Raw genomic sequence first — 26,498 nt, forward strand, 5'->3', positions numbered from 1 at the left:
GATGGAGGGAAAGGAGGATCAGGGAGGGACTGTCGATGGAGGGAAAGGCAGGACAGAGAGGAGGAAGTGTTGATAGATGGAGCGATGGGACAGTTGATGGAGGAAGAGGCTGGTCGGGGAGGGACTATTGATGGAGGGAGAGGTGGGCAGGAGGGACTGATTTGTTGTTGAAGGGAGTGGCAGTTCGTGGAGGGGGGACTGGTCAATGGAGGGAGAGCCCGGACGGGCGGGACTGTCCATGGAGGGGCAGGGTGGGACTGTCAATAGAAGGAGTGGTGGGATGGGGAGGGCCTGTCAATGGAGGGAGAGACAGGACGGGGAGGGATTGTCGAAGGAGGGACAGACAGGGGCTGTGGAAGGAAGGACGGGGGAAATGCCAATGGAGGGAATGGCGAGACAGGGAGGAAGTCAATGGAGAGGCATAACAGGAGATGAGAACTGTTGATGGAGGGAGCGGCGGGGGGGGGGGCGCAGTGGCTGGAGGGAGCGGCGGGGAGGGGGCGCTGTGGCTGGAGGGAGCGGCGGGGAGGGGGCGCTGTGGCTGGAGGGAGCGGCGGGGAGGGGGCGCTGTGGCTGGAGGGAGCGGCGGGGAGGGGGCGCTGTGGCTGGAGGGAGCGGCGGGGGGGGGCGCTGTGGCTGGAGGGAGCGGCGGGGGGGGGGGCGCTGTGGCTGGAGGGAGCGGCGGGGGGGGGGCGCTGTGGCTGGAGGGAGCGGCGGGGGGGGGGGCGCTGTGGCTGGAGGGAGCGGCGGGGAGGGGGCGCTGTGGCTGGAGGGAGCGGCGGGGAGGGGGCGCTGTGGCTGGAGGGAGCGGCGGGGAGGGGGCGCTCTGGCTGGAGGGAGCGGCGGGGAGGGGGCGCTGTGGCTGGAGGGAGCGGCGGGGAGGGGGCGCTGTGGCTGGAGGGAGCGGCGGGGAGGGGGCGCTGTGGCTGGAGGGAGCGGCGGGGAGGGGGGCGTAGTGGCTGGAGGGAGCGGCGGGGAGGGGGCGCTGTTGATGGAGGGAGCGGCGGGGAGGGGGCGCTGTGGCTGGAGGGAGCGGCGGGGAGGGGGGCGCTGTGGCTGGAGGGAGCGGCGGGGGCTGTGGATGGAGGGAGCGGCGGATGGAGGGAGCGGCGGGGAGGAGGCGCTGTCGGTGGAGACAGTTGTGGTTGGGGACAGAGCAGTGGCGGTTGGGGGCGGGGCCTGTCGCCGCCGAGGGGCTGTCGGGATAGCTGACTACACCTCCCGTGAGGCAGTGCGGCGTGGCGCAGACGCAGTTTCAGTGGTTCGAAGACCAGGCCTGAGGGATGGGAAGCGAAGGGAAAGCGGAATGGAGCGGGAACGGGAACCCCAATTGTGGGAACGGGAACCCCAATTCCGAGAGCGGGAATTCCAATTCCGAGAGCGGGGCCCCGGCCGTCGTCGGCACCGAGAGTCCAGGGAATGGACGGAGGAAGAAAGTGATCCTGGATGAGGAATCGTATATAGGGGTAGGCGGCGGGTTAAAGGTCAAAACACAGGAACGCCCCCCCCAACAACCCCACTCACCCCCCCCCAACAACCCCACTCACCCCCCCCCAACAACCCCACTCACCCCCCCCAACAACCCCACTCACCCCCCCCCAACAACCCCACTCACCCCCCCCAACAACCCCACTCACCCCCCCCAACAACCCCACTCACCCCCCCCAACAACCCCACTCACCCCCCCCAACAACCCCACTCACCCCCCCCCCCAACAACCCCACTCACCCCCCCCCAACAACCCCACTCACCCCCCCCCAACAACCCCACTCACCCCCCCCCGCAACAACCCCACTCACCCCCCCCCCCCCAACAACCCCACTCACCCCCCCCCCAACAACCCCACTCACCCCCCCAACAACCCCACTCACCCCCCCCCAACAACCCCACTCACCCCCCCCCAACAACCCCACTCACCCCCCAACAACCCCACTCACCCCCCAACAACCCCACTCACCCCCCAACAACCCCACTCACCCCCCCCAACAACCCCACTCACCCCCCCCCAACAACCCCACTCACCCCCCCCAACAACCCCACTCACCCCCCCCAACAACCCCACTCACCCCCCCAACAACCCCACTCACCCCCCCCCCAACAACCCCACTCACCCCCCCCAACAACCCCACTCACCCCCCCCAACAACCCCACTCACCCCCCCCAACACCCCACTCACCCCCCCCCAACAACCCCACTCACCCCCCCCAACAACCCCACTCACCCCCCCCCAACAACCCCACTCACCCCCCCCCAACAACCCCACTCACCCCCCCCAACAACCCCACTCACCCCCCCCCAACAACCCCACTCACCCCCCCCAACAACCCCACTCACCCCCCCCAACAACCCCACTCACCCCCCCCCAACAACCCCACTCACCCCCCCCCCAACAACCCCACTCACCCCCCCCAACAACCCCACTCCCCCCCCCCCCCAACAACCCCACTCACCCCCCCCAACAACCCCACTCACCCCCCCAACAACAACCCCACTCACCCCCCCCAACAACCCCACTCACCCCCCCCCCAACAACCCCACTCACCCCCCCCCAACAACCCCACTCACGCCCCCCCAACAACCCCACTCACCCCCCCCCAACAACCCCACTCACCCCCCCCCCCCAACAACCCCACTCCCCCCCCAACAACCCCACTCACCCCCCCAACAACCCCACTCACCCCCCCCCAACAACCCCACTCACCCCCCCAACAACCCCACTCACCCCCCCCAACAACCCCACTCACCCCCCCAACAACCCCGCTCACCCCCCCCAACAACCCCGCTCACCCCCCCAACAACCCCACTCACCCCCCCCCAACAACCCCGCTCACCCCCCCAACAACCCCGCTCACCCCCCCAACAACCCCGCTCACCCCCCCCCAACAACCCCGCTCACCCCCCCCAACAACCCCGCTCACCCCCCCCAACAACCCCGCTCACCCCCCCCAACAACCCGCTCACCCCCCCCAACAACCCCGCTCACCCCCCCAACAACCCCGCTCACCCCCCCAACAACCCCGCTCACCCCCCCAACAACCCCACTCACCCCCCCCAACAACCCCACTCACCCCCCCAACAACCCCACTCACCCCCCCCAACAACCCCACTCACCCCCCCCCAACAACCCCACTCACCCCCCCCAACAACCCCACTCACCCCCCCCAACAACCCCACTCACCCCCCTAACAACCCCACTCACCCCCCCCCAACAACCCCACTCACCCCCCCCCAACAACCCCACTCACCCCCCCAACAACCCCACTCACCCCCCCAACAACCCCACTCACCCCCCCCCAACAACCCCGCTCACCCCCTCAACAACCCCGCTCACCCCCCCCAACAACCCCGCTCACCCCCCCCAACAACCCCGCTCACCCCCCCCAACAACCCCGCTCACCCCCCCAACAACCCCACTCACCCCCCCAACAACCCCGCTCACCCCCCCAACAACCCCGCTCACCCCCCCCTAACAACCCCGCTCACCCCCCCCAACAACCCCGCTCACCCCCCAACAACCCCGCTCACCCCCCCCCAACAACCCCGTTCACCCCCCCCAACAACCCCGTTCACCCCCCCAACAACCCCGCTCACCCCCCCCAACAACCCCGCTCATCCCCCCCCCAACAACCCCGCTCACCCCCCCGACAACCCCTCTCCCCCACATCCCCGACAACCCCTCTCCCACACATCCCCGACAACCCCGCTCCCACACACCCCCGACAAACCCGCTCCCACACACCCCCGACAACTCCGCTCCCACACACCCCCGACAACCCCGCTCCCACCCCCCCCACCCCCCCCGACAACCCCGCTCGCATCCCCCCCCCCGCTCGCTCCTCCCCCACAACTCCCATTCCCCCCCCCAACATTCCTCACTACCATGTCCTCCCCCACAACCAACAACCTGATTGAGGAGCAGCGCTCTGAATGTTTGTGGCTTGAAATAAACCTGTTGGACTTTAACTTGGTGTTGTGAGACTTCTTACTATTCCACGTGTGATTTCAAAGCTGTGTTGCTATTGAAAGACTTCTTTTTACCTGTACTACCGTGCCCCTGCAATAAAGGCCAACATGCTTCCCTAATTGCTTGCTGTACTTGTTAATTGCATGCAAACTTTGTATTTCTTGTACGAGAAGAACCAAGACTCCTTGTATATAGACTTTTGGAAGCCGCAAGCCTTTTATTAAAAAAAAATCCTGCTTCCCTATCCTTGCGAGCAGAATGAATAACCTCATAATTCCCCACATTGTAATCTGTCTGCCACCAAGTTGCCAGCACCGATCTTGTGGCACTTCGCTCGTCACAGCCGCCATCCAAATGTTGCTCTTATGTTCAAAACTGCCATCATTACCTCTCTTGCAAACCAACCTTTGGCTCCTCGATCCTTATGTATTGCTGAAAAAAGAGACATGTAATCAAAGCTTTTTGCTGTGCACTCATCAGGATAGCTCGAAAAAATAACCAGCTGTAATGGGGATGAACAGTCCTAAAACGCTGTGAATTAGCGCTCCAGCTCCAACATCCATATTCACCTGTAAACCCTGCAATCGTATCTTTTGTCTGTGTTGTATAATGACTGAACATTGCACTTGATCAACAGAATTTGGAAGAAATTATCCAGCGAGACTTTTTCCCTGATGTCGAAAGGCTGCGTGCTCAGAGAGAGTATTTGGAGGCTGAAGAGAGTGGTGACATGGAAAAGATGCGGGAAATAACCATAAAATATGGTTCTTCATTGCGCAAACCAAACTCGGGGACTCCTTCAGCTTGTAAGTGTGTTTCCTCTCAACCTGTGGATCAACAATCTTGTATTTGTCCAGTTCTGTTTTAAATAATGCTGTGGTTTCTGCTTCCATCACTGTTTCTAGTGGCTCTGGTTGGCCCAGGGAAGTGAGGCTTGGGCTCCGGCCCCTCTGGGCTCGGGCACGTGGTTCCAGCACGGGGCTTGGGCTCCTGCTGCTCAGGGGCTCGCTGTTTCAGTGACCCTGACTCTCCTTGTTCCTGTTCTGATCTCTTGCAGATCTCACTCCTGCTACTTTTGAAACACCGGAAGTTGCCCTTGGATCTCCATCTTCACAAAGTAAAGCAGGTCAAGAAGGAAGGCTTGCAGCTGATGAAGGTGATTTTTTATGATGTGAAGTGCATCGTTCTTTAATAAGTAGAAACTCTTCACCTAGCAGTTTTGCGCACCAGTAAAGGGGCGATGGCGCACCAGTAAAGGGACGATGGCGCACCAATGTGTTGAGCTCAGTCCTTTTTTTTCGTTCATGTGATGTGGGTGTCGCTAGCTCGACCTGCATTTATTGCTCATCCCTAATTGCCGAAGATTATTGAAGAGTCAACCACATTGCTGTGGCCTGGGGGCACATGTAGGCCAGACCAGTTAACAATGGCCGACTTTCTTCCCCAAAGGACATTAGTGAACTAGATGGATTTTTACAACAATCAGCAATGGTTTTGTGGTCGTCTAATTTCACCATGCCATGGTAGGATTTGACCCAGGGTCCTGTCATGAGAGTCTCCCTTTAAGAAAAGATTTTGTCTTATCACATGGCTTCAGTGATGTGATTTTGTGGATGGAGCTGAGCTGTGGCTGAGAGTTTTTTTTCTTAGTTTCACTTTCAGATTTGACTGTTGTGGACTCTGGGAGAAAGGAGTGTTTTGTTCCTGTCTCTCTATTTTCATTTTAGATATCTGTTCCAGTAAAATCACCTTGGTGGTGGCTTTAGATATAGTTTGCTTACAGGAAGGGTTTAAACCTGCTGGTGAGACGGGGTCAGAATCTCGGGGAAAGCCAGTCTTATTCAAGTGAGAATGCAGAGTGCTGGGCCACGCCCTTGAAAAGGGGGTTTTGGTTTATGGCATTTTGTTTTTGAATTGGAACAGTTAAGGGGGAATTCATTAAGTGTTATACATAGATTACTGTAGCTGTGGGGTATCTTTGTTTGTAATTGATTAAAATTCTTGATGTGTGTTTATATAAATGTTAACTACGTTCTTAGCATAAAGCTTATTTTGATTAAAATGTCTAGGAAGATTGTTGAATAACACCTGGAGGGTAGATAGGCTCTTGTGCTCACCCTAGCCAAATTCAACAAATAAAATTATAGGTCAGGTGAACACTTTGGAGTTTCTAAACTCTGGCCCATAACCGTCCCCAGAGTATTATCCTGGGTCTCTGGATTACTAGTCCAGTGACAGTACTGCTACGCCACTGCCTTCTTGCCTTGCATCTATCTTACTGAGTGACTGGTGTTTCTTTATTTCCAGGAGAGAAAGATAAGAAGAAGGAAGTGAAGGAGTTGCCAACTTTGGACACCTTCTTGGGAAGAAGTACCAGTGAAGATAATGCCTCCTTCAACCAAATCATGGAGATTGCTGAAGAGAGGAACAAGATCAAACATGCCTGGATGTATGAGGCAGAGGAAGAGTCAAAGCGGGTACAATCTCTTCCCCTGCTTTCTTAGTGCGTGCTATATCTATGCTGTTTGGTTATGGACCCTTTAACGAACGACAATATGGCATGGTATTAAATGGTTGGATGATTATGGAATGAGCTGAAGGTGAGATGACTAATGGTGCAGCCCATTTATGAACAGATACCCAGGTTTGAATCATTCCTTTTCTAAATTCATTTACGGGATGTGGGTGTCGCTGGCTAGGCCAGAATTTATTGCCCATCCCAGTTGCCCTTCAATAGGTAGTGGTGAGCTGCCTTCTTGAATCGCTATAGTCCCCGAGGTGTAGATTTTGACCCAGCGCCAGTGGAGGACCGGCGATATAATTCCAAGTCAGGATGGTGAGTGACTTTGAGGGGAACCTCAGGTGGTGAGGTTCCCAGGTATTTGATGCTCTTGTCCTAGATGGTAGTGATCATGTGTTTGGAAGATGCTGCCTAAGGAACCTTGGCGAGTTCCTGCAGTGCATCTTGTAGGTGGTACACATGGCTGCCACTGTTCATCGGTGGTGGAGGGATTGGAGATTTGTGGAAGAGGGAGCAATTAAGCGGGTTACTTTGTCCTAGATGGTGTTGAGCTTCTTGCGTTGTTGGAACTGCACTCATCCAGTAAAGGGAATCGGGGATTATGGGAAGAAAGCAGGAGAATGGGGATGAGAAAAATGTCAGCCATGATTGAATAGCGGAGCAAACTCGATGGGCCGAATGGCCTAATTCTGCTCCTATGTCTTATGGTCTTAAGTGGAAAGTATTCCATCACACTCTTGACTTATGCCTTGTAGATGGTGGACAGGCTTTGTGGGAGTCAGGCGGTGAGTTATTTTCCATAGGATTCCTAGCCTTTGACCTGCTCTGGTAGCCGTATTAATATGGCTGGTTCAGTTTCTGATCAATGGTAATTCCCCAGGATGTTGATTGAGGGGGATTCAAATAATGGTAATGCTATTGAATGTCAAGGTGCGATGGTTAGATCCTCTCTTGTAGGAGATGGTCATTGCCTGGCACTTGTGTGGCACGAATGTAACTTAGCACTTGTCAGCCCAAGTCTGGATATTGTCCGGGTCTTGCTGTATTTCAACATGGACTGCTTCATTATCTAAGGAGTCGGGAATGGTCCTGAACATTGTGCAGTCATCTGAGAGCATCCACATTCCTGACTTTATGATGGAAGGGAGGGAATTGATGATGCAGCTGAAGATGGTTTGGCCGAGCACACTACCTTGAGGAACTCCTGCAGTGATGTCCTGGAGCTGTGATGATTGACCTCCAACCACAACAACCTTTGTGCCAGGGATGACTTCCAGCCAGTGGAGAGTTTCCCCCTGATTCCCATTGACTCCAGTTTAGCTAGGGCTTCTTGGTGCCATACTCTGTTAAATGCTACCTTGGCGTCCAGGGCAGTCACTTTCGCCCCACCTCTGGCATTCAGCGATTTTGTCCATGTTTGAACCAAGGCTGTAATGAGGCCAGGAACTGAGTGACCCTGGTGGAACCCAAACTGAGTGTCCGTGAGCAGGTTACTGCTGAGTAAGTGCTGCTTGATAGCACTGTTGATGACTCCTTCCATCACTTTGCTGATGTTGGAGAGTAGACTGAAAGGGTGGTAATTGGTTGGGTTGGATTTGTCCCGTTTCTTGTGTTCAGGATACACCTGGGCAATTTTCCACATTGCTGGGTAGATCTCAGTGTTGTAACTGTACTGGAACAGCTTGGCTAGGGGTGCGGCAGGTTCTGGAGCATGACTCTTCAGCACTATTGCCGGAATATTGTCAGGACCCATAATTGTTGCAGTGTCCAGTGCCTTCTAGCCATTTTGTAATAACGTGGAGTGAATCGTATTGGCTGCAGACTGACATTTGTGATGCTGGAGAACTCCAGAGGAGACCGAGATGGATCATCCACTTGGCACTTCTGGCTAAGATAATTGCGAATGCTTCAGCCTTGTCTTTTGCACTGATGTGCTGGGCTCCTCCATCATTGATGGGGATATTTGTGGAGCCTCCTCCTCCAGTGAGTTGTTTAATTGTCCACCATCATTCCTGACTGGATGTGGCAGGACTGCAGAGCTTAGATCTGATTTGTTTGTTGTGGAATTGCTGAGCTGCATCTATTCCTTGATGCTTCTGCTGATTGACATGCCAGTAGTCCTGTTTTGTAGCTTCACCAGGTTTTTTAAAAATTTGTTTTTATTCAAAATTTGTCAATTTTTACAAACCACTACAAAAAAAACAACGAAAAGAAAACAGCAATAAAACAGAAAACAACTTAACCATTTAACAATTTAACAAAACAAGGTGGGGTATCTGCCCTTTACAAACAAAATCCATCCACCGCCCAAACCACATCCCCCCCCCCCCCCCCCCCCCCCCTGGTTTGCTGCTGCTGACCTCCACCTAACGTTGCGCGAGAAAGTCAAGGAACGGTTGCCACCGCCTGGAGAACCCCTGCAAGGACCCTCGCAAGGCAAACTTTATCCTCTCCAACCTGAGAAATCCCGCCATGTCACTGACTCAGCCTCTAGGCTTGGGGGTTTCGAGTCCCTCCACATTAACAAGAGCCTTCTCCGGGCTACCAAGGAGACAAAGGCTAGAACTCCGGCCTCTCTTGACTCCTGCACTCCCGGATCGTCTGATACCCAAAATATCGCTTTCCCCAGCTCGGTTTTACCTGAGTATCCAAGACCTTGGACATAGCCTTTGCAAAGCCTTTCCAAAATCCAAAATAGGGTCTGCTTTAGCACAGGGCTAAATCGCTGGCTTTGAAAGCTGACCAAGGCAGGCCAGCAGCACGGTTCAATTTCCATACCAGCCTCCCCGAACAGGCGCCGGAAGGTGGCGATGAGGGGCTTTTCACAGTAACTTCATTTCGGGGCTGTTTAGCACAGGGCTAAATTGCTGGCTTTGAAAGCAGGCCAGGCCAGCAGCGCGATTCGATTCCCGTACCAGTCTCCCCGAACAGGCGCCGGAAGGTGGCGACGAGGGGCTTTTCACAGTAACTTCATTTGAAGCCTACTTGTGACAATAAGCGATTTTCATTTTCATTTCATTTCAAATCCTGTAAGTGCCGGGCATGCCCAGAACATATGGGCATGATTTGCTGGGCTCCCTGAGCACCTCACACACCTGCCCTCCACCCCAAAGAACTTACTCATACTCTCCACTGTCATATGTGCCCGGTGCACCACCTTAAACTGAATCTGGCGAAGCCTGGCGCAAGATGAGGAGGAATTGACCCTGCCCAGGGCGTCAGCCCACAGGCCCTCATCCAGCACCTCACCCAGCTCCTCCTCCCACTTGCCCTTCAGCTCCTCCACCGAGGCCTCCTCCGCCTCCTGCAGCCACTGATATATTTCCGATATCTTGCCATCCCCCTACCCACATGCCCGAGACCACCCTGCCCTGTATCCTCCGGGCAGGCAGCAGCGGGAATTCCACCACCTGCTTTTTCATGAACGCCCGAACCTGCATGTACCTAAAGGTATTCCCCGGAGGTAGCCCAAATTTCTCCTCCAGCGCCCTCAGACTAGCAAATGTCCCATCAATGAATAAGTCCCCCATCCTTTTGATACCCACCCTGTGCCAACTTGGGAACCCCCCGTCTATTCTACCTGGAACAAATCTGTGACTGTTCCGTATCGGGGCCCAGACTGAAGCCCTTGCCTCTACCCCCCCCCCCCCCCCCCTGTGCTGCCTCCACTGCCCCCCAGATCCTCAATGTCGCCGCCACCACCGGGCTCGTGGAATACCGTGTTGGCGGAAGCGGCAACGGTGCCGTTATCAGTGCCCCCAAGCTAGTATCTTCACAAGACGCCGCTTCCAACCGGTTCCACGCCGCCCCCTCTCCCTTCATTACCCATTTCTGAATCATTTGCTGCAAAAGTTCGGCAGCACCAACCCCCCCCTCCCCGACTGCGCTCCAAGAACAGTCTCTTAACACGCGGGGGTCCCGTTTGCCCACAAATCCTGTGATAACCCTATTTACCTGCTTGAAAAAGGACTTGGGGATGAGAATGGGAAGGCACTGGAAGACGAACAAGAACCTGGGGAGGACCGCCGTCTTTACGGACTGCAACCTGCCCGCCAGGGAAAGCGGCAGCATGTCACACCTCTTAAAGTCCTCCTCCATCTGATCCACCAGCCACGCTAATTTGAGCTTGTGCAGGACCCCCCAGTTCTTAGCCACTCCCCCCTCCAGTTTCTGGACTCCCTCAACGCCATAGCCAGCGGCTTGATCGCCGGGGCAAACAGCAGGGGGGACAGGGGGCACCCCTGCCTCGTCCCTCTATGTAATCTAAAATACCGGTTCGTCGACACACTCGCTACCGGGGCCTGATACAACAATTTGACCCACCCTATAAATTCCTCTTCCAAACCCAAATCTGCCTAACACTTCACACAGGTACTCCCACTCTACTCGATCGAAGGCTTTCTCCGCGTCCATTGCCGCTACCACTTCTGCACCCCCCCCCCCCCCCCTTCCGAGGGCATCATGATCACATTCAGGCGCCTCCGCACATTCGTATTCAACTGCCTGCCCTTCACAAACCCCGCCTGATCCTCATTGATCAGTCCCGGGGCACAGTCCTCAATCCTAGTGGCCAAAATCTTGCCAACAGCTTGGCATCCACATTAAGGAGCGAAATCGGCCTATAGGAGCCACATTGCAACGGGTCCTTATCTCGCTTGAGGATAAGCGAGATCAGAGCCTGCGACATCGTCGGGGGAAGGATTCCCTTTTCCTTAGCCTCATTGAAAGTCCTCAACAACAGCGGACCCAGCAGCACCGAGAATTTCCTAGAAAACTCTACGGGATGCCCATCCGGTCCCGCGGTCTTGCCTGCCTGCATACCCCCTAATGCCTTAACCAGTTCCTCCATCTCAATCGGGGCCCCCAATCCCTCTACTCGCCCCTCCCCCACCTGTGGAAACCTCAGTAGGTCCAGGAACTGCCTCATTCTCTCTTCCCCCCCCCCCCCCCCCCTTTTCCGGGGATTCTGAGTCATACAATTTGCCATAAAAGTCCGTGAAGACCTCGTTAATCCTTGCCGAGCTCAGCACCGTGTTACCCCCCTATCTCTAATTCCCCCAATCTCCCTGGCCGCCTCTTTCTTCCGCAGCTGATGCGCCAGCATCCTACTTGCCTTCTCCCCATACTCACACACTGCTCCCTGTACCTTCCTCAACTGAGCTTCAGCCTTCCCCGTGGTAAGCAAGTCAAACTCCGCCTGCAGGCTCTGGCGCTCCTTCAACAACCCCTCCTCGGGGGATTCTGCATACCTTCTGTCCACCCTAAGTATCTCCCCCACCAATCTCTCCATCCTATTCCTCTTCTCTCTGTGGGCACCCTCCTCCACCTCCAATCCCCCTGTGGGTTCCCCTTACACATCTCCAATCCCCCCCCCCCCACCTGAGTGGGGTAGAGAGAGTTCCCCCCCCCCCCCCTAAACCGCGTGTGAACAGAGAAAGAAAAACAAAACAAGGTACCGTACACTCAAACCCCCAGCTTCAGGTGCCACCCGCACCATTTCGCGGGTAAACCGTGCTCCCTGTCTGGGCCGACCCCACCTCTTGTGACGCAGCTCTTCCCAACTGCGACCTCGCCCAAAGCCTCGAGGGCCATGGGCAATGGGGCCACAAAAACACGAGAAAACACGGGGAAAACCCCAACATAACACCGCCCCCTCACCCCCCCACCAACAACCTCCACAACATACTGCAGTCCATTAACTCGAGTCCAGCTTCTCATTCTTGATGAAAGTCCACGCCTCGTCCGGCGTGTCGAAATAGTGGTGCCGTTCCTGATATGTAACCCACAGCCTCGCCGGTTGTAACAGCCCGAACTTCACCCATTTTCTCTGGAGGACCGCCTTGGCCTGGTTGAATCCTGCAAGCTTCTTGGCCAGCTCTGCCCTCCAGTCCTGATAAATACGGATCTCGGTGTTCTCCCACCTGCTGCTCCGCTCCTTCTTCGCCCATTGCAGGTGTTGTTGAAAACTCACCACTATTCTTAGAATTCCCCCTATACCAAAGAAGGATCGATATTCTAAATGGTGAACAGGGATTCTCACTCTCCGATGCAGGCTTCAGTGGGGCTATTCAGGTCAAACTATATTTTCAAGTTATCCCCCGGTATAACCCATACCTTCACCGTAGATTTCATCTATTTACCACTTAGTAGCATCGATCCTGAGTCCTGCATTGCTAAGTCAGTAAAGTAGACTTTGGAATAACCACTATTTCAGGTTAAATTAAGTTATTTTATTATTATCTTTTTTCTTTTAAAAGCTGCAATTACTTTCTTTATAGAAAAGTAAAACGATCTTGCTTCTGGATCCTTCTGGTTGGTTGAAGAGACCTTCAGGCCCAACTTGACAATCAATCTTCTTTAAACTCTGGTCTTCTTTAGATGTATTCGCTGGTTAGCTTGGTTGCTATGTCCTATCTTTCCCCATGTACCGAGCTGTGAGAGCTGGCTCTGCTGGCTATCTCTGAGCTGACTCTGCCTACTCTTTAAATTCTAGACTTCCTTAGATGTATTAGCTGTTCAGGCTCGGCTGCTTTGTCTTATCTTTCCCATGACCGAGCTGGCTGTAATCTGACTCTGAGCTGCTTCTCTTGTTCCTTCTCTGATTCTCTCTGAGTTCTGGTTCTGCCTGCAGTCCCCTTTATTGGGTTTATATATTTTTCTAACAGTTATCTTGTTTTTATGACTTTATTGTAAAGTAACTCTTAATTTTCTTTGATTGTAAAAAGTATCTTTGATCTAAACATTCAAATACAGCATAGATCTGATTACATTGTGTCCTTTGTGATGTTCAAAGTTCCTTTGTGATATTCAAAAATGCTTTGGTTTCAAGAGGTGTTACTTCTAATTCCTGTCATTTCTATAGTTTTATTTTCCAATTATGTCCTCAGCTCATAATTTTGACTTTGATTTTTGGCTTTAAATTATGTTTCTCGTAGACTGATAGTCTCCAGTTTTCTTTAATTTACCTGGTATTAGCAACATTTCACACCTAGAATTGTCACCAAATTCAACTGAACCTCATCCTTTCCTTTCCAGCTGCTTACTAAGATAGTTACTTTCATTATTTCTGGCTTCATTTAAAATCCTGTGTGTTTGCTAAGCTTGCTTGACCAAGGATATCTGCATTTTACAATCCTGCTCTTTGCAGCTGCTGTTAACCCTTTGTAGGATCTTTCCCTGTATCCTCTCATTTTTCTCTCAGACCAGATATTGCCAGACTTCCATGTTTCAAATGACACATCTTTCCATATTTTCAATTATACAGGACACACTCCTTGTCGGTGAAGCGGTGGAACCTTACCACCATAGCTCTCGGCGGCTCGTTCGCCCTCTGCCAGGGGCCGCGGGAAAGCCCCCGCGCGCATCAGCGTACCCAGCATCGTGGTCACATACGCCCCAGCATCCGACCCCTCCATGCCTTCAGGGAGACCCAGAATCCGCAGGTTCTGCCTCCTTGACCTATTCTCCAAGTCCTCCAGCTTCTCCTGCCATTTTTTGTGCAGCACCTCGTGCGCCTCCACTCTAACCGTCAGGCCCAGAATTCCGTCCTCATTATCAGAGGCCTTCTGTTGCATCTCCTTGATTGCCGTCTCCTGCATCTTCTGGGTCTCCACCAACCTTTCAATCGACGCCTTCATAGGGGCCAGCATCTCTGCCTTTAAATCCGCAAAGCAGTTTCTTAAAAACTCCTGCTGCTTCCGTGACCACTGGGCCCATGCTGCCTGATCCCTGCCAGCCGCCATCTTGCTTTTTCGCACCCGTTCTCCTCTCTTTTCCAAAGCCGCTTTTTCGACCGTCCCGCTCCTGGTTCACTCCATACAGCGCTGGGGGGCCCTCACTGTTTCCTTCCCACACCGAGAATCGTCGTCAAAGTGTCGCTGGAGCTCCTTAAAAGGGCCCAAAAGTCCATTATCGGCGGGAGCCATTATCGACCATGCGACTTACCTAGGCATAGCCGCAACCGGAAGTCCAGCTTCACCAGGTTGACACCCCATTTTTCGGTAAGCCTGGTGTTGCCCCTGGCATGCTCTCCTGCGCTCTTCATTTAACCAGAGTTGATTCACTGGCTTGGTGGTAATGGTAGAGTGGGGGGGGGGGGGGGGGGGGGGGTGTATGCTGGACCATGAGGTTACAGATTGGGGTTGAGTACACCTCTGCTGCTGATAGTCCACTGTGCCTCATGGATGCCCAGTCTTGAGTTGCTAGGTCTATTCTAATTCTATCCCATTTAACATGCTGGTATAGTGCCACACAACACGATGGAGGATATCCTCATTGTGCAGACGGCCTCCACAAGGACTGTGCAGTGGTCACTTTTTTTTTGGAAAATGTTATTATTGAGTTTTCATATTTTATATCTCAATTTATAAATTACAAAACCGTATATTCACATGCAAGTATCTTCACTACAACAGTGGCCGTGACCCCCCTCCCCTTTAGTTGGCATACATATTTTACATTCCCCAATACGGCCAAAACACGCATGTACAAGTGTTTATTTACAGTCTGTCTTGAGCCTTAGCTTGCTCTCGGGCCTGTCCCTTGCGATTTTGTCCCTCCTGCGTGTCCTGTGCGTTCTTTTTGCATGCTTTCACCCTTCCCCCTCCCTTCCTCCTTCCCCAACCCTCTGGTTGCTGGTCACGTTGCTGGAACAAGTTGTTGAACGGCTTCCACATCTTCTGGAAGCCGTTTTACAACCCACGGATGGCAAATTTTATTTTCTCCAGCCTCTCAAATCCCGCCAAGTTGGGACATCCAGTCTGCAGCCTTGGGTGGGGCCGTTGATCGACAATCAGGCAGGATTTTCCGGCGTGCAATCAGGGCGGCTATGGCATGGGCCTCCCTCTCCATGAAGAGTTCTGGCTGATTTGATACCCGGAAGACCGCCACCAGTGGGCATAGCTCCACCCTCACAACCCTGGACATGGACTTGCAGAAGGTCGCTCCATATCTGACAAGTCTGGGGCACGCCGAGAACATGTGGGTATGGTTGGCCGGGCCTCCCAGGCACCATTCACATTTGTCCTTCACCTCTGGAAAGTACCCACCCATTCGAGTTGTGGTTAGGTGCGCTCTGTGCACCATCTTTAGCTGCGTTAGGCTCAGCCCTGCGCACGTGGAGGTGAAGTTCACCCTGTGCAGTGCTTCGATCCAGAGCCCTCCCCCTATCTCTATGCCTTGTTTTTCCTCATTTTTTTTCCTTGTCTCATCCAGGAAGGAACGTACCTCCTCCAACAGTCGCCCGTACATATCCACACAGTTTCCCTTCTCTTGGTCGCCCACTTCGAGCAGCTCTTCAACTAACGATTGTACTGATATCTGGGCGTATGTCATTGTTTCTTTGCAGAGGAAATTCTTGACCTCAGTGTAACTCTGGTTGTTTCCTCTTGATAGCTGGAACCTCTCTGAGAGTTCCCCCAGGGTTGCTACTCTATTGTCCCTAACAATCCGAGTCCCCTCGTCCTGTCTCCACATTTTGAATGTGCCGTCCATTATTTTGGGAGTGAACCTGTGGTTGTTGCAGATGGGGGCCGTGTTTGACATTCAGTTAGGCTGAAGTGTTGCCTCGTTTGGTACTATCTCCGGACCATGGCTTCTACCACTGGGTTCCTCGAGTATTTAGCCGGGGGGGGGGGAGATGGTAGAGCGGTTGTAGCTAGGGTTGGGAGGAATGTCTCCATGCAGGAGCTCTCTTCCATCTTTGCCCACTCTGCTCCTGGTTCCTTAACCCATCCCCGTGCTCTTACTGCGGTGAGAATCTTTGGATTTTCGGGCTCTATCCCCCCCCACACACACAGCAGCGGGGACAGTATACATCCCTGTCTCGGCATCTGTGCAGCTGGAAATATCTAGAGCTGGTGGTGTTTGCCTGGACACTCGCCATGGGAGCACTGTACCTTAGTTTCAGCATGAGTTGTACCCTAACCCAACCGTGCCCATACCTCTTGAGGTGCTTCCATTCAACTCTTTCAAAGGCCTTTTCTGCGCCCAGGGAGATGATTACTTCTGGTGTTCTTTCCCAGCACGTCGTCCATCAAGGAACTGCCTCATCTCGAGTTCCCCTCGGTAGAAAATTGCGAAGGCTTCATTGACTTTTTCTGGCGCAGCGACTAGCCTGCCGCTTCTATCTTTAACCCTGAGCTATTTCCCTCGAGCTGCCTGCTTCCTCAGTTGGTGAGCCAGCAGGCGGCTGGCTTTGTCTCCAAATTCATAAGAGGTCCCCTGTGTCTGGCAGAGCTGGCACACTGCGTTCCCGGTGGAAAGCAGGTCGAAGTCCGTTTACAATTTTTCCCTCTCCACCCGCAGTTCCATGGTTGGGGTCGTGGAGTATTGCCGATCCACCTCCAGTATGAAGTTGACCAGCTGTTGCCTGGCCTCCCTGTCTTTACGCGCCTTGAATGCAGTAATTTCATCCCTTATCACCGTCTACAGCGCCTCCCAGAATGGCGAGGGTGAGACCTCACCATTCTGGTTGTTAGTTTCATACCCATCTATGGCCTGTGATGCCCGATCACAACATGCCTTGTTAGCGAGGAGGGCTGTGTCTAACCTCCGTGGGGGGTGTTGAGCAAGGCCCATCTCTGACCTCATCCACGTAGTGTGGAGGGTAGTCGGAGATTACAATTTCCCCACTAGTCGATAGCTTTAAGTTCCTGGAGGTCACCATCACCAGCAGTCTGTCCTGGTCCACTCACATTGATGCAACAGTCAAGAAAGCCCAACAACGTCTCTACTTCCTATGGAAGCTAAAGAAATTTGGCATGTCTGCATCGACCCTCTCAAATCTCAACAGATGTGCGATAGGGAGCATCCTATCCAGCTGCATCACAGCCTGGTATGGCAACTGCTCGGTCCAAGATCGTAAGAAACTGCAGAGTGTGGTGAACTCAGCCCAACAAATGACTCAAGCTTGCCACCCACATATTGATTCTGTATACACCTCCTGCTGCCTCAGGAAAGCAGACATCATTATCAGAGACCCCTCCCACCCAGGCATTGTCTCCTTCCAGACCCTTCCATCAGGCAGAAGTCTGAAGACCTGCACATCCAGACATAGGAACAGCTTGTTCCCCACAGCTACAGGATTCCTCAGCGACTCCCCCTCAGACTGATCTGTTCCCTGTAAGAACACTATTCACGACGCCCTATGCTGCTCTTGCTCATGTATTTGCTTTGTTTGGCCCCTTGTTCCACACTGTAACCAATCATTGTTCGTCGATGTACCATTTGTCAATGTTCTCTGTTGATTATTCTTTTGTCTACTATGTACGTACTGTGTACGCTTCCTTGGCCGCAGAAAAATACTTTTCACTGTACTCCGGTACGTGACAATAAAGCAAATCAACCAATCAATCAAATAAGCCTATCCTCGAGTAGACCCTGGGAAAAGAAGGAGAACTCTGTCCCCTGGGTGCGTGAACCTCCTAAGGGTCCACTGCCCCCATCTGCTCCTTAAAGGTGTTCAGCTCCCTTGCCATATTCGATAGTTTCCACGATTTGGGGCTGGGTCCTTGAGTCCTGTACGCAGTTGAAGGTTCTCCCCATGATGAGTCGGTGCGTGTCTAGTTGGGGATTTCTGCCATGGTTTTCTTCATGAAATCCGTGTTATCCCAGTTGGGAGAGTGCACGTTTACCACCGGTACCCCTTTTAAGATATCGTTACCCTGGATCCATAACCGTCTTTGTTGCCATGAAGGTTGTCCTCTTGTTGATCAGTATGGCCACCCCGCTAGCCCTTGTCCCATAACAAGATTGGTAACGTCTGACCCACCCAGCTCTTCCTCACCACAGTTGGTCCCTCTCCCTCAGGTGTGTCTCCTGGAGGAAGATGGCATCGGCCCTCAGACTTTTCAGATGGGCGTAGACTCTAGATCTTTTCACTGGATCATTAAGTCGGGCTATCCTGATGGGGAGGGTTTCTGAACCCCCTCCTGTGGGGTCAACCATATTTGCCTCGTGGATGCGCCCCTGCACTCCAGGTTTCCCTTTGTCCAGGGACCATCCAAGATGGCCGCGTTCACCGTACTTTTCATGTGGCAGCGTCCCTGTGCTCCGGGGTTTCCCTTTGTCCAGGGGCCATCCAAGATGGCCGTTTTTGCCATTTACTCCCATGTGGCTGGGCCCCTGCACTCCGGGTTTTCCCTTTGCTTTGAGGTCCATCAAGATGGCTGAACTTGGTGCCACTGTTTTTGCTGCCACCTGTCGTAGCCAGCTTTCTATCTGCTCTTCCCCGGTTCTCCACCCTTCTGCCAAGCACTCACTCTCTGTTGGGAGCTCTGCCATGGCCCCCCTTCACCTGTGCTTCCTACACTGGCTTGCTTGCTAGTGTGGTGGCCCCCCCCACCTGGGAGCGATCCCTGTCTTCTTCCTGCCGTTGTGCTTGTCTCTTCCCCTCCAAATGCCACCATCTAATGTCCTTTGGAGGTAAATATGGAACTCCAGGAGAGACTGTGTGGTTCTTGAGCAAATTGTCATAGGGAGTGATAAGATATTCGAGGTGTTGGTAGGCTGAAAAGTGAACAAATCTCCAGGTCCGGATGAATTGTGTACCCCCACATTGGAGGATCAGTAAGTTTGCAGATGACACAAAGATTGGCTGGGTGGTTAACAGTGAGGTTGAGTGTCTTAGGTTACAAGAAGATATAGACGGGATGGTCAAATGGGCAGAAAATGGCAGATGGAATTTAAGCCTGAAAAGTGTGAGATGATACACTTTGGAAAGAGTAATTTAACAAGGAAGTATTCAATGAATGACTTGACACTGGGAAGTTCCGAGGAACAAAGGGACCGTGACGTGTTTGTCCATAGATCTCTGAAGGCAGAGGGGCAGGTTAATAAGGTGGTGAAAAAACCAAATAGGACATTTGCCTTTATCAATCGAGGAATAGATTACAAAAGCAAGGAGGTTGTGTTGGAGTTGTATTGAATTTTGGTGAGGCCACAGCTGGAGCACTGTGTGCACTTCTGGTCACCACATTATAGGAAGGGTGTAAATGCATTGGAGTGGGTGCAGAGGCGATTCACCAGGATGTTGCCTGGGTAGGAACATTTAAATTATGAAGAGAGGCTCGGGCTTTTTCGCTGGAGCACAGAAGACTGAGGGGCAACCTGATTGAGTTGTACAAGGTTATGTGGGGCATGGACAGGGTGGATAGGGAGCAGCTGTTCAACCTTAGTTGAAGGATCAGTTACAAAGGGACACGAGTTCAAGGTGAGGGGTGGGAGGTTTAGGGGGAATTTGAGGAAAAACATTTTTACCCAGAGGGTGGTGACAGTCTGGAATGCACTGCCTGGGAGAAGCGGGTTGCCTCACATCCTTTAAAAAGTACCTGGATGAGTACTTGGCACGTCATAACATTCAAGACTATGGGCCAAGTGCTAGCAAATGAGCTTAGGTAGACAAGTTAGGACGGTATCTTTCATGCTGGCGCAGACTCGATGGACCTCTTCACTGTATTTTGTGAGATTCTGTTATCTGTCGTCATAGGATTCAAACCCGGGTCCCCAGGTCACTACTCTGGGTCTCTGGATTACTAGACCAGTGACAATACCACTACACCTTCACCTCCTCTAGCTGTAAACTTGTTTGAGAGATTTAGGCCCAGTTTGTCTCGATCGCAACTAGACAAACCACATAATTTGTGGAGAACCTGTCTCTCCTACTTAAAGAGGCATAAAGTAAAGGACACTCCTACAGAAATATAAACCCAGAATTTGGACAATACTGATGGGCCTGAGGAAGAATCAGTTTTTGGGAGGTGTCTGCTTTGCTGTGGTATTTTGGAGGAACCGGTAAATGTAAATGAGTGATCTCCTTCTCCTGGTGAGGGTCAAAAGTGCAGAGTGGGATTCCCATGCTGAGTGTATTGGTGTTTCTTGTTACAGCGCCACGAGGAAATGCTGGCTCTACCGTCAGCCGAGGTCCGTGCCATCATGGCAGGAAAGGCAGGAGTAGAAACCTGGGAATATAAAGCCAAGAATGTTCTGATGTATTACCCAGAAGGTAAGGAGCAGACTGATGTCCCATTTGTAATCTCCAGCCCTCTTCAGTGAGAAACTAATTGCCAGTAGGTGTCTATCAATTGGAACAGAAGAGAGTTGTAACACAGCCTCCGAGCAGAAGAGGCAGTCAGCCACAGGATCAGCCTGAATGCTGATGTCCTGTTTGGGTGAATGCTATGACAACATTTCAGGAATACAGCAACTCGCAGCCTTTCAAGGAGTGTCCAGGATTCAAACTCTGCTTTCCTTAGGCCTCTGGAAATCATCCCACTGTTACCTGGCAGAATACGGCCTTTTGGCCAATTCATTCGAACTGAGTCCCACCCCATCTCTCGAGTGCTGAGAAGCCTGAGTTCTCCTGTTCGAAAAACCAGCACCTGTACTATATTGCAACTTTTTGAATTCCTCATTCTCTCTGCTGCTTGACTTAAAGATACATGTCCATTTAAGGATCCATGGATCAAAATGGTAACAGAAAAAATAAAGGGGAAATAAGGGAATCAGCATGAAGGACCCGTACAATGCTAATATATTGCCTCCAATCTAATTGATAGATTATTGATTTATTCATTGTTTTTAGGTGCTAATTGAATGCATAGTTAAAGAGTGGAATTATTAAAAGTGTCTTGACTGAAAATACAGTCATTGTTTCAGATAATGAATTAAGTATTGGATTCTCGTGTCTTGACTGTGGAAATTTAGACATTGTTTCAGGGAATGTTTCATATAATGAATTGACTGTTGTATTTCAGTATCAGCAATAAGAATGTATCAACTAATTAGTTACAGCAAGGTCTATGGCCAGCGGTGGCGTGAGAAACCTATTTTCATGAGACTGTGCACGTAGACGCTGAACTAACTTTGGACACCAGTACATCTTAAGTAATGGCCAAAGTTTGATTAATAAATCCTCCTCTAAGTAACAGACATCCATTTGATCAAACCAGGAGGTCTCAGCTGATAATTAGAAACCAATGAGAGTAAATGAGGGATTAGACCAGAGATAAGGATTCCCTTAAAAGTAGGACCTTGTGGTCCTGAATTTCTGCCTTCCTGAATTCTTTGAATCATCTATCTGTTTGTTTTAAAGTGATTTCTTTATGCTATTATGTTTAATGCTTTTTTGCCCTGTTTTTTTATTGCAAACATTTTATTGAGGTATTTATGGTTTTATAACAGTAACAGAAGAAACAGTGTACATACAATTATAAATATAGTGCAAAAGCCATCTTCCTCACTCACAGGTCCCACCTTTTCTAGCCTCCTACTCTACACTAAACTATCCCCACAGACCCCCCCCCCCCCCAACTTCTGCTGACGGTTAATTTCCCCTAAAGAAGTCGACAAACGGCTGCCACCTCCGGGTGAACCCTAACATTGACCCTCTCAAGGCGAACTTGATTTTCTCCAGACAGAGAAAGCTAGCCATGTCAGTTAGCCAGGCCTCCGACTTCGGGGGCTTTGAGTCCCTCCAAGCTAATAATATCCGCCTCTAGGCTACCAGAGAGGCAAAGGCCAGAACGTCTGCCTCTTTCTCCTCCTGGAATCCTGGGTTTTTTGACACCCCGAAAATCGCCACCTCTGGACTTGGCGCCACCCTTGTTTTCAATACTTTGGACACAACGTCTGCAAACCCCTGCCAGAATCCCCTGAGCTTCGGGCATGCCCAGAACATATGGACATGGTTCGCTGGTCCTCCTGCACACCTTGCACACCTGTCTTCCACCCCAAAGAACCTGCTCATCCGGGCCACTGTCATGTGAGCCTGGTGAACGACCTTAAATTGTATCAGGCTGAGCCTGGCACATGTTGTGGACGCGTTGACCCTACTCAATGCATTCGCCCAGAGACCATCCTCTAACTCTCCACCTAACTCCTCTTCCCATTTGTGTTTCAGCTCCTCGGTCTGTGTTTCCTCTGACCCCATAAGCTCCTTATAAATGTCCGAAACCCTCCCTTCTCCCACCCACACTCTGGAAACTACCCTATCCTGTATCCCCCTTGGTGGTAGGAGCGGGAAGGTTGAGACCTGCCTACATAGGAAGTCCCGCACCTGCAGGTACCTAAATTTATTCCCTCCCGTCAATTCAAATTTCACCTCCAGTCCCCTCAAGCTGGGAAAGCTCCCTTCTATAAACACATCGCCCATCCTTTCGATCCCTGCTCTCTGCCACCTCCGGAACACTCTATCTAACCTCCCTGGGGCAAACCGGTGATAATTGCAAATTGGGGACCAGATCGATGCTCCCACTGTTCCCACATGTCTCCTCCATTGCCCCCAGGCTCTCAGGGCCGTGACCACCACGGGGCTGGTGGAGTAGCATGCCGGCGGGAACGGCAGAGGCGCCGTTACCAATGCCCCCAGACTAGTGCCCTTACAAGATGCCGCCTCTACTCGCTCCCACACTGACCCTCCCCACCATCCATTTCCTAATCATGGCTATATTCCCCGCCCAGTAATAATTACTAATGTTCGGGAGTGCCAGCCCGCCCTCCCCCCCCCGGCTGCGCTCCAACATCCCCTTTTTAACTCCTGGGTTCCTACCCGCCCATACAAAGCCCAAGATCATCTTGTTGACCCGTTTAAAGAAGGACCGAGGAATAAAGATGGGGAGACACTGAAACACAAACAGGAATCTCGGGAGGACCGTCATTTTCACTGTCTGCACCCTCCCAGCTAGTGACAGCGGGTGCACGTCCCACCTTCGGAAATCCTCCTTCATTTGGTCTACTAGTCGGGCCAGATTAAGTTTGTGCAGCAGTTCCCATTCCCGCGCCACCTGGATGCCTAGATACCGAAAGCTTCCCCCTACCACTCTGAACGCCAGCTCCCCCAATCGCCTCTCCTGCCCCCTTGCCTGGATCGCGAACATTTTGCTTTACCCATGTTCAATCTGTAGCCTGAAAACCGGCCAAAATTCCCTAGAATCCCCATAATTTCTTCCATCCCTTCCAATGGGTCCGACACACATAAGAGCAGATTGTCCGCGTATAGTGAGACTCTGTGTTCCAACCCCACCCCCGGACCAGTCCCTTCCAGCCCTTTGAGGCTCTCAGTGCAATTGCCAGCGGCTCTATGGCCAGTGCGAACAACAGCGGGGAGAGGGGGCATCCCTCCCTCGTCCCCCGTTGTAGCCTAAAATAGCCCGGTGTCAGTCTGTTCGTCCGAACACTTGCCACGGGCGCCTGATACAGCAGCCTGACCCGGTCAATGAAGCCCCGCCCGAATCCAAACCGCCCCAGTACGCCTCTCACATATCCCATTCCATCCGATCAAATGCCTTCTCTGCATCGATTGCAACCACTACCTCTATGTCCCTACCCTCTGGGGTATCATGATAACGTTCAACAGCCTTTTTACGTTGGCCGCCAACTGCCTCCCCTTAACAAATCCCGACTGGTCCTCCCCAATCACGTCCGAGGCGCAGTCCTCAATCCTTGAGGACAAGATCTTAGCCAGCAATTTGGCGTCTAGATCGGTCTATTGGACGCGCATAACTCTGGGTCCTTCTCCTGCTTTAGGATCAATGAGATAGTGGCCTGTGACATCATCGGGGGCAGCCACCCTCTCTCCCTTGCCTCATTGAATGTCCTCATCAGCAGTGACCCGAGCATCCCAGAGAACTTTTTGTAAAACTCTACGGGGTATCCATCCGGCCCTTGGGCTTTACCCGACTGCATGGCCTTCAGCCCATCTGCTATCTCTTCCAACCCGATCGGGACCCCGAGCCCTTCTACCAAGTCTTCATCAACCTTCGGGAACTTCAGCCCGCGTAAGAATTGCCTCATCCCTTCCGGCCCAGCTGGGGGTTCCGACTCATACAGCCTGATGTAGAATTCCTCGAACGCCTTATTGACCCCAGCTGAATCTCCAACCAGGTTCCCATCTCTGTCCCTTACTTTCCCAATCTCCCTGGCCACCTCCTGCTTTCTAAGCTGGCATTCTACTGGCCTTCTCCCCATATTCATAGATCACCCCCCTCGCCTTCCTCAGCTGCTCTACCGCCTTCCCTGTAGTTAACAAGACAAACTCCACCTGTAGCCTCCGTCGTTCCCTTATAAACCCTGCCTCTGGGGTCTCCGCATACCTCCTGTCAACCTGTAGCATTTCCTTTATCAGTCGGTCCATCTCTGCTCTGTCTGCCTTCTCCCTGTGGGCCCGTATCGAGATCAGCTCCCCTCTAACCACCACCTTCAGCGCCTCCCAGACCACCGCAGCTGAAACTTCCCCCGTGTCGTTGACTTCCAGATAGTTCTGGATACATTTCCTCATCCGCCCACACCTCATCTGCTAAAAGTCCCACGTCCAGCCTCCGGTGCGGGCGGTGGCTACTCTCCTTGCTCACCTGTAGGTCAACCCAGTGCGGGGCATGATCCGAGATCATGATCGCTGAGTACTCAGTGTCCACAACTCTGTCAGTCAAGCCCTGTTCAGGATTAAAAAGTCAAATCGCACGTGCGAGTCGAAGGAAAGCTCCTTCACTCTCGGCCGCCCATATCTCCATGGGTCCGCACCCCCCCCCCCCCCCCCCCCCCCATCTGCTCCATAAACCCCTTTAGCTCCTTTGCCATTGCTGGCACCCTGCCGGTCCTTGAGCTAGATCTGTCTAGCCCTGGGTTAATGACTTTTGCCATGTTTTTGACCCGTTTATGTATTTTGATTGTTTTTTTCCCGAGTTTTTATTCCGTTCTTATGCAAGTGTATTGAAGTGAATAATTAGCAATAAATTTGTATTTTTGACACCTCCAATCAATTGGACAATCGACTGTTATTAGAAGAAGATAAAACGAGTCCCAACACCCATGTGTTTTAACTTTGCATGCTAGTCTCTTATGTGGGACTTATCAAAAGCTTTCTAAATATCCAAATACACCACATCCACTGGTTTACCCATATTTGTTTTACAAGTCATGTCCTCAAAAACTCCAGTAGGCCTGTCAAACATGATTTCTCTTTCATAAATCCATGTTGGCTTTGTCTATTCTTTATGATATTTTCTAAGTCTCCTGTTATCACATACTTTATAATTGAGTCTAGCATTTTCCCTACTACTGATGTTAGACTAACCGGTCTGTAATTCTCAGTTTTCTCCCCCTCCCTCTTTTTTTTTTAAATAGCGGGTTTACATTTGTCACACTACAATCCACTGGTACTGTTTCAGTAGCACAGAATTTTCTATGTGCCAACCTCCTTTAGTACCCTGGGATGTAAATTATCAGCCCCCGGGGGATTTATCGTCTTTCAGTCCCATTAATTTCTCTAGCACAATTTTTTTTTGTTGCAAATACTTTCCTGCAATTCTTCCTTCTCATTAGACTCTTGCTTCCTTGGCATTCAAGGGATGTTATTTGTATCTTCTGTGAAGACAGAACTAAAGTAGTTTTTAATTCTTCTGCCAATTCCTTGTTCTCCCGTTTTGGGGCTGTAAGAAACCTACATTTGTCTTCACTCTCATCTTTGTCTTTTTACATGTCAAAGATTTTACAGTCAGCTTTTATGTTCCTTGCAATTTTACTCTGATCCTTTATTCTTTCCATTTAATCAATCTCTTTGTCCTCTTTTGCTGAATTTTAAACTGTTCCCAATCCTCAGGCTTGCTGTTTTTTTCTAGCAACTTTGTTTCCTCTTTGGATCTAACACTAAATTAATTTTGTTAGCCATGGTTCAGCCGATTTTCTTGTCTTTTTGTACCAGAAAGGAATGTATAACTATTGCGATACATACATTTGTTCCTTAAATATTAGCCATTGCCTAGCCACCATCATGCCTTTCAATGAAGTTTAACGCATCACTAATTTTCTGTTTAATTGCATCCTTGCCACTACTGTTTAGAGGCTTTTATTTTATAAATTTAGAGTGGCCAATTCATTTTTTCTAATTAAGGGGCAACTTAGCGTGGCCAATTCACCTACCCTGCACATCTTTGGGTTGTGGGGGCAAAACCCACACAGACATGGGGAGAATGTGCAAACTCCACACGGACAGTGACCCAGAGCCGGGATCGAACCTGG

At 51.8% G+C, this 26,498-nt stretch overlaps 1 protein-coding gene across 2 annotated transcripts in view; it reads left to right on the forward strand.

Moving 5' to 3' along the window:
* Positions 1 to 1,201: 1,201 nt before the first annotated feature.
* Positions 1,202 to 26,498, forward strand: part of ess2 (ess-2 splicing factor homolog) — a 46,048-nt gene continuing 20,751 nt past the window's right edge. The window contains exons 1-5 of one of the 2 annotated variants that reach the window (XM_072499843.1): positions 1,202 to 1,466; positions 4,602 to 4,770; positions 5,022 to 5,120; positions 6,272 to 6,441; positions 20,370 to 20,487. In XM_072499843.1, coding sequence (XP_072355944.1) covers positions 1,284 to 1,466; positions 4,602 to 4,770; positions 5,022 to 5,120; positions 6,272 to 6,441; positions 20,370 to 20,487 — 739 coding nt within the window. In that variant the 5' untranslated portion in view covers positions 1,202 to 1,283. The remainder of the gene's footprint in view (positions 1,467 to 4,601; positions 4,771 to 5,021; positions 5,121 to 6,271; positions 6,442 to 20,369; positions 20,488 to 26,498) is intronic. The other variant, XM_072499833.1, reaches the window with a different exon arrangement.

This window comes from Scyliorhinus torazame, chromosome 1, assembly GCF_047496885.1.
Source record: "Scyliorhinus torazame isolate Kashiwa2021f chromosome 1, sScyTor2.1, whole genome shotgun sequence".
Classification (NCBI taxonomy): domain Eukaryota; kingdom Metazoa; phylum Chordata; class Chondrichthyes; order Carcharhiniformes; family Scyliorhinidae; genus Scyliorhinus; species Scyliorhinus torazame.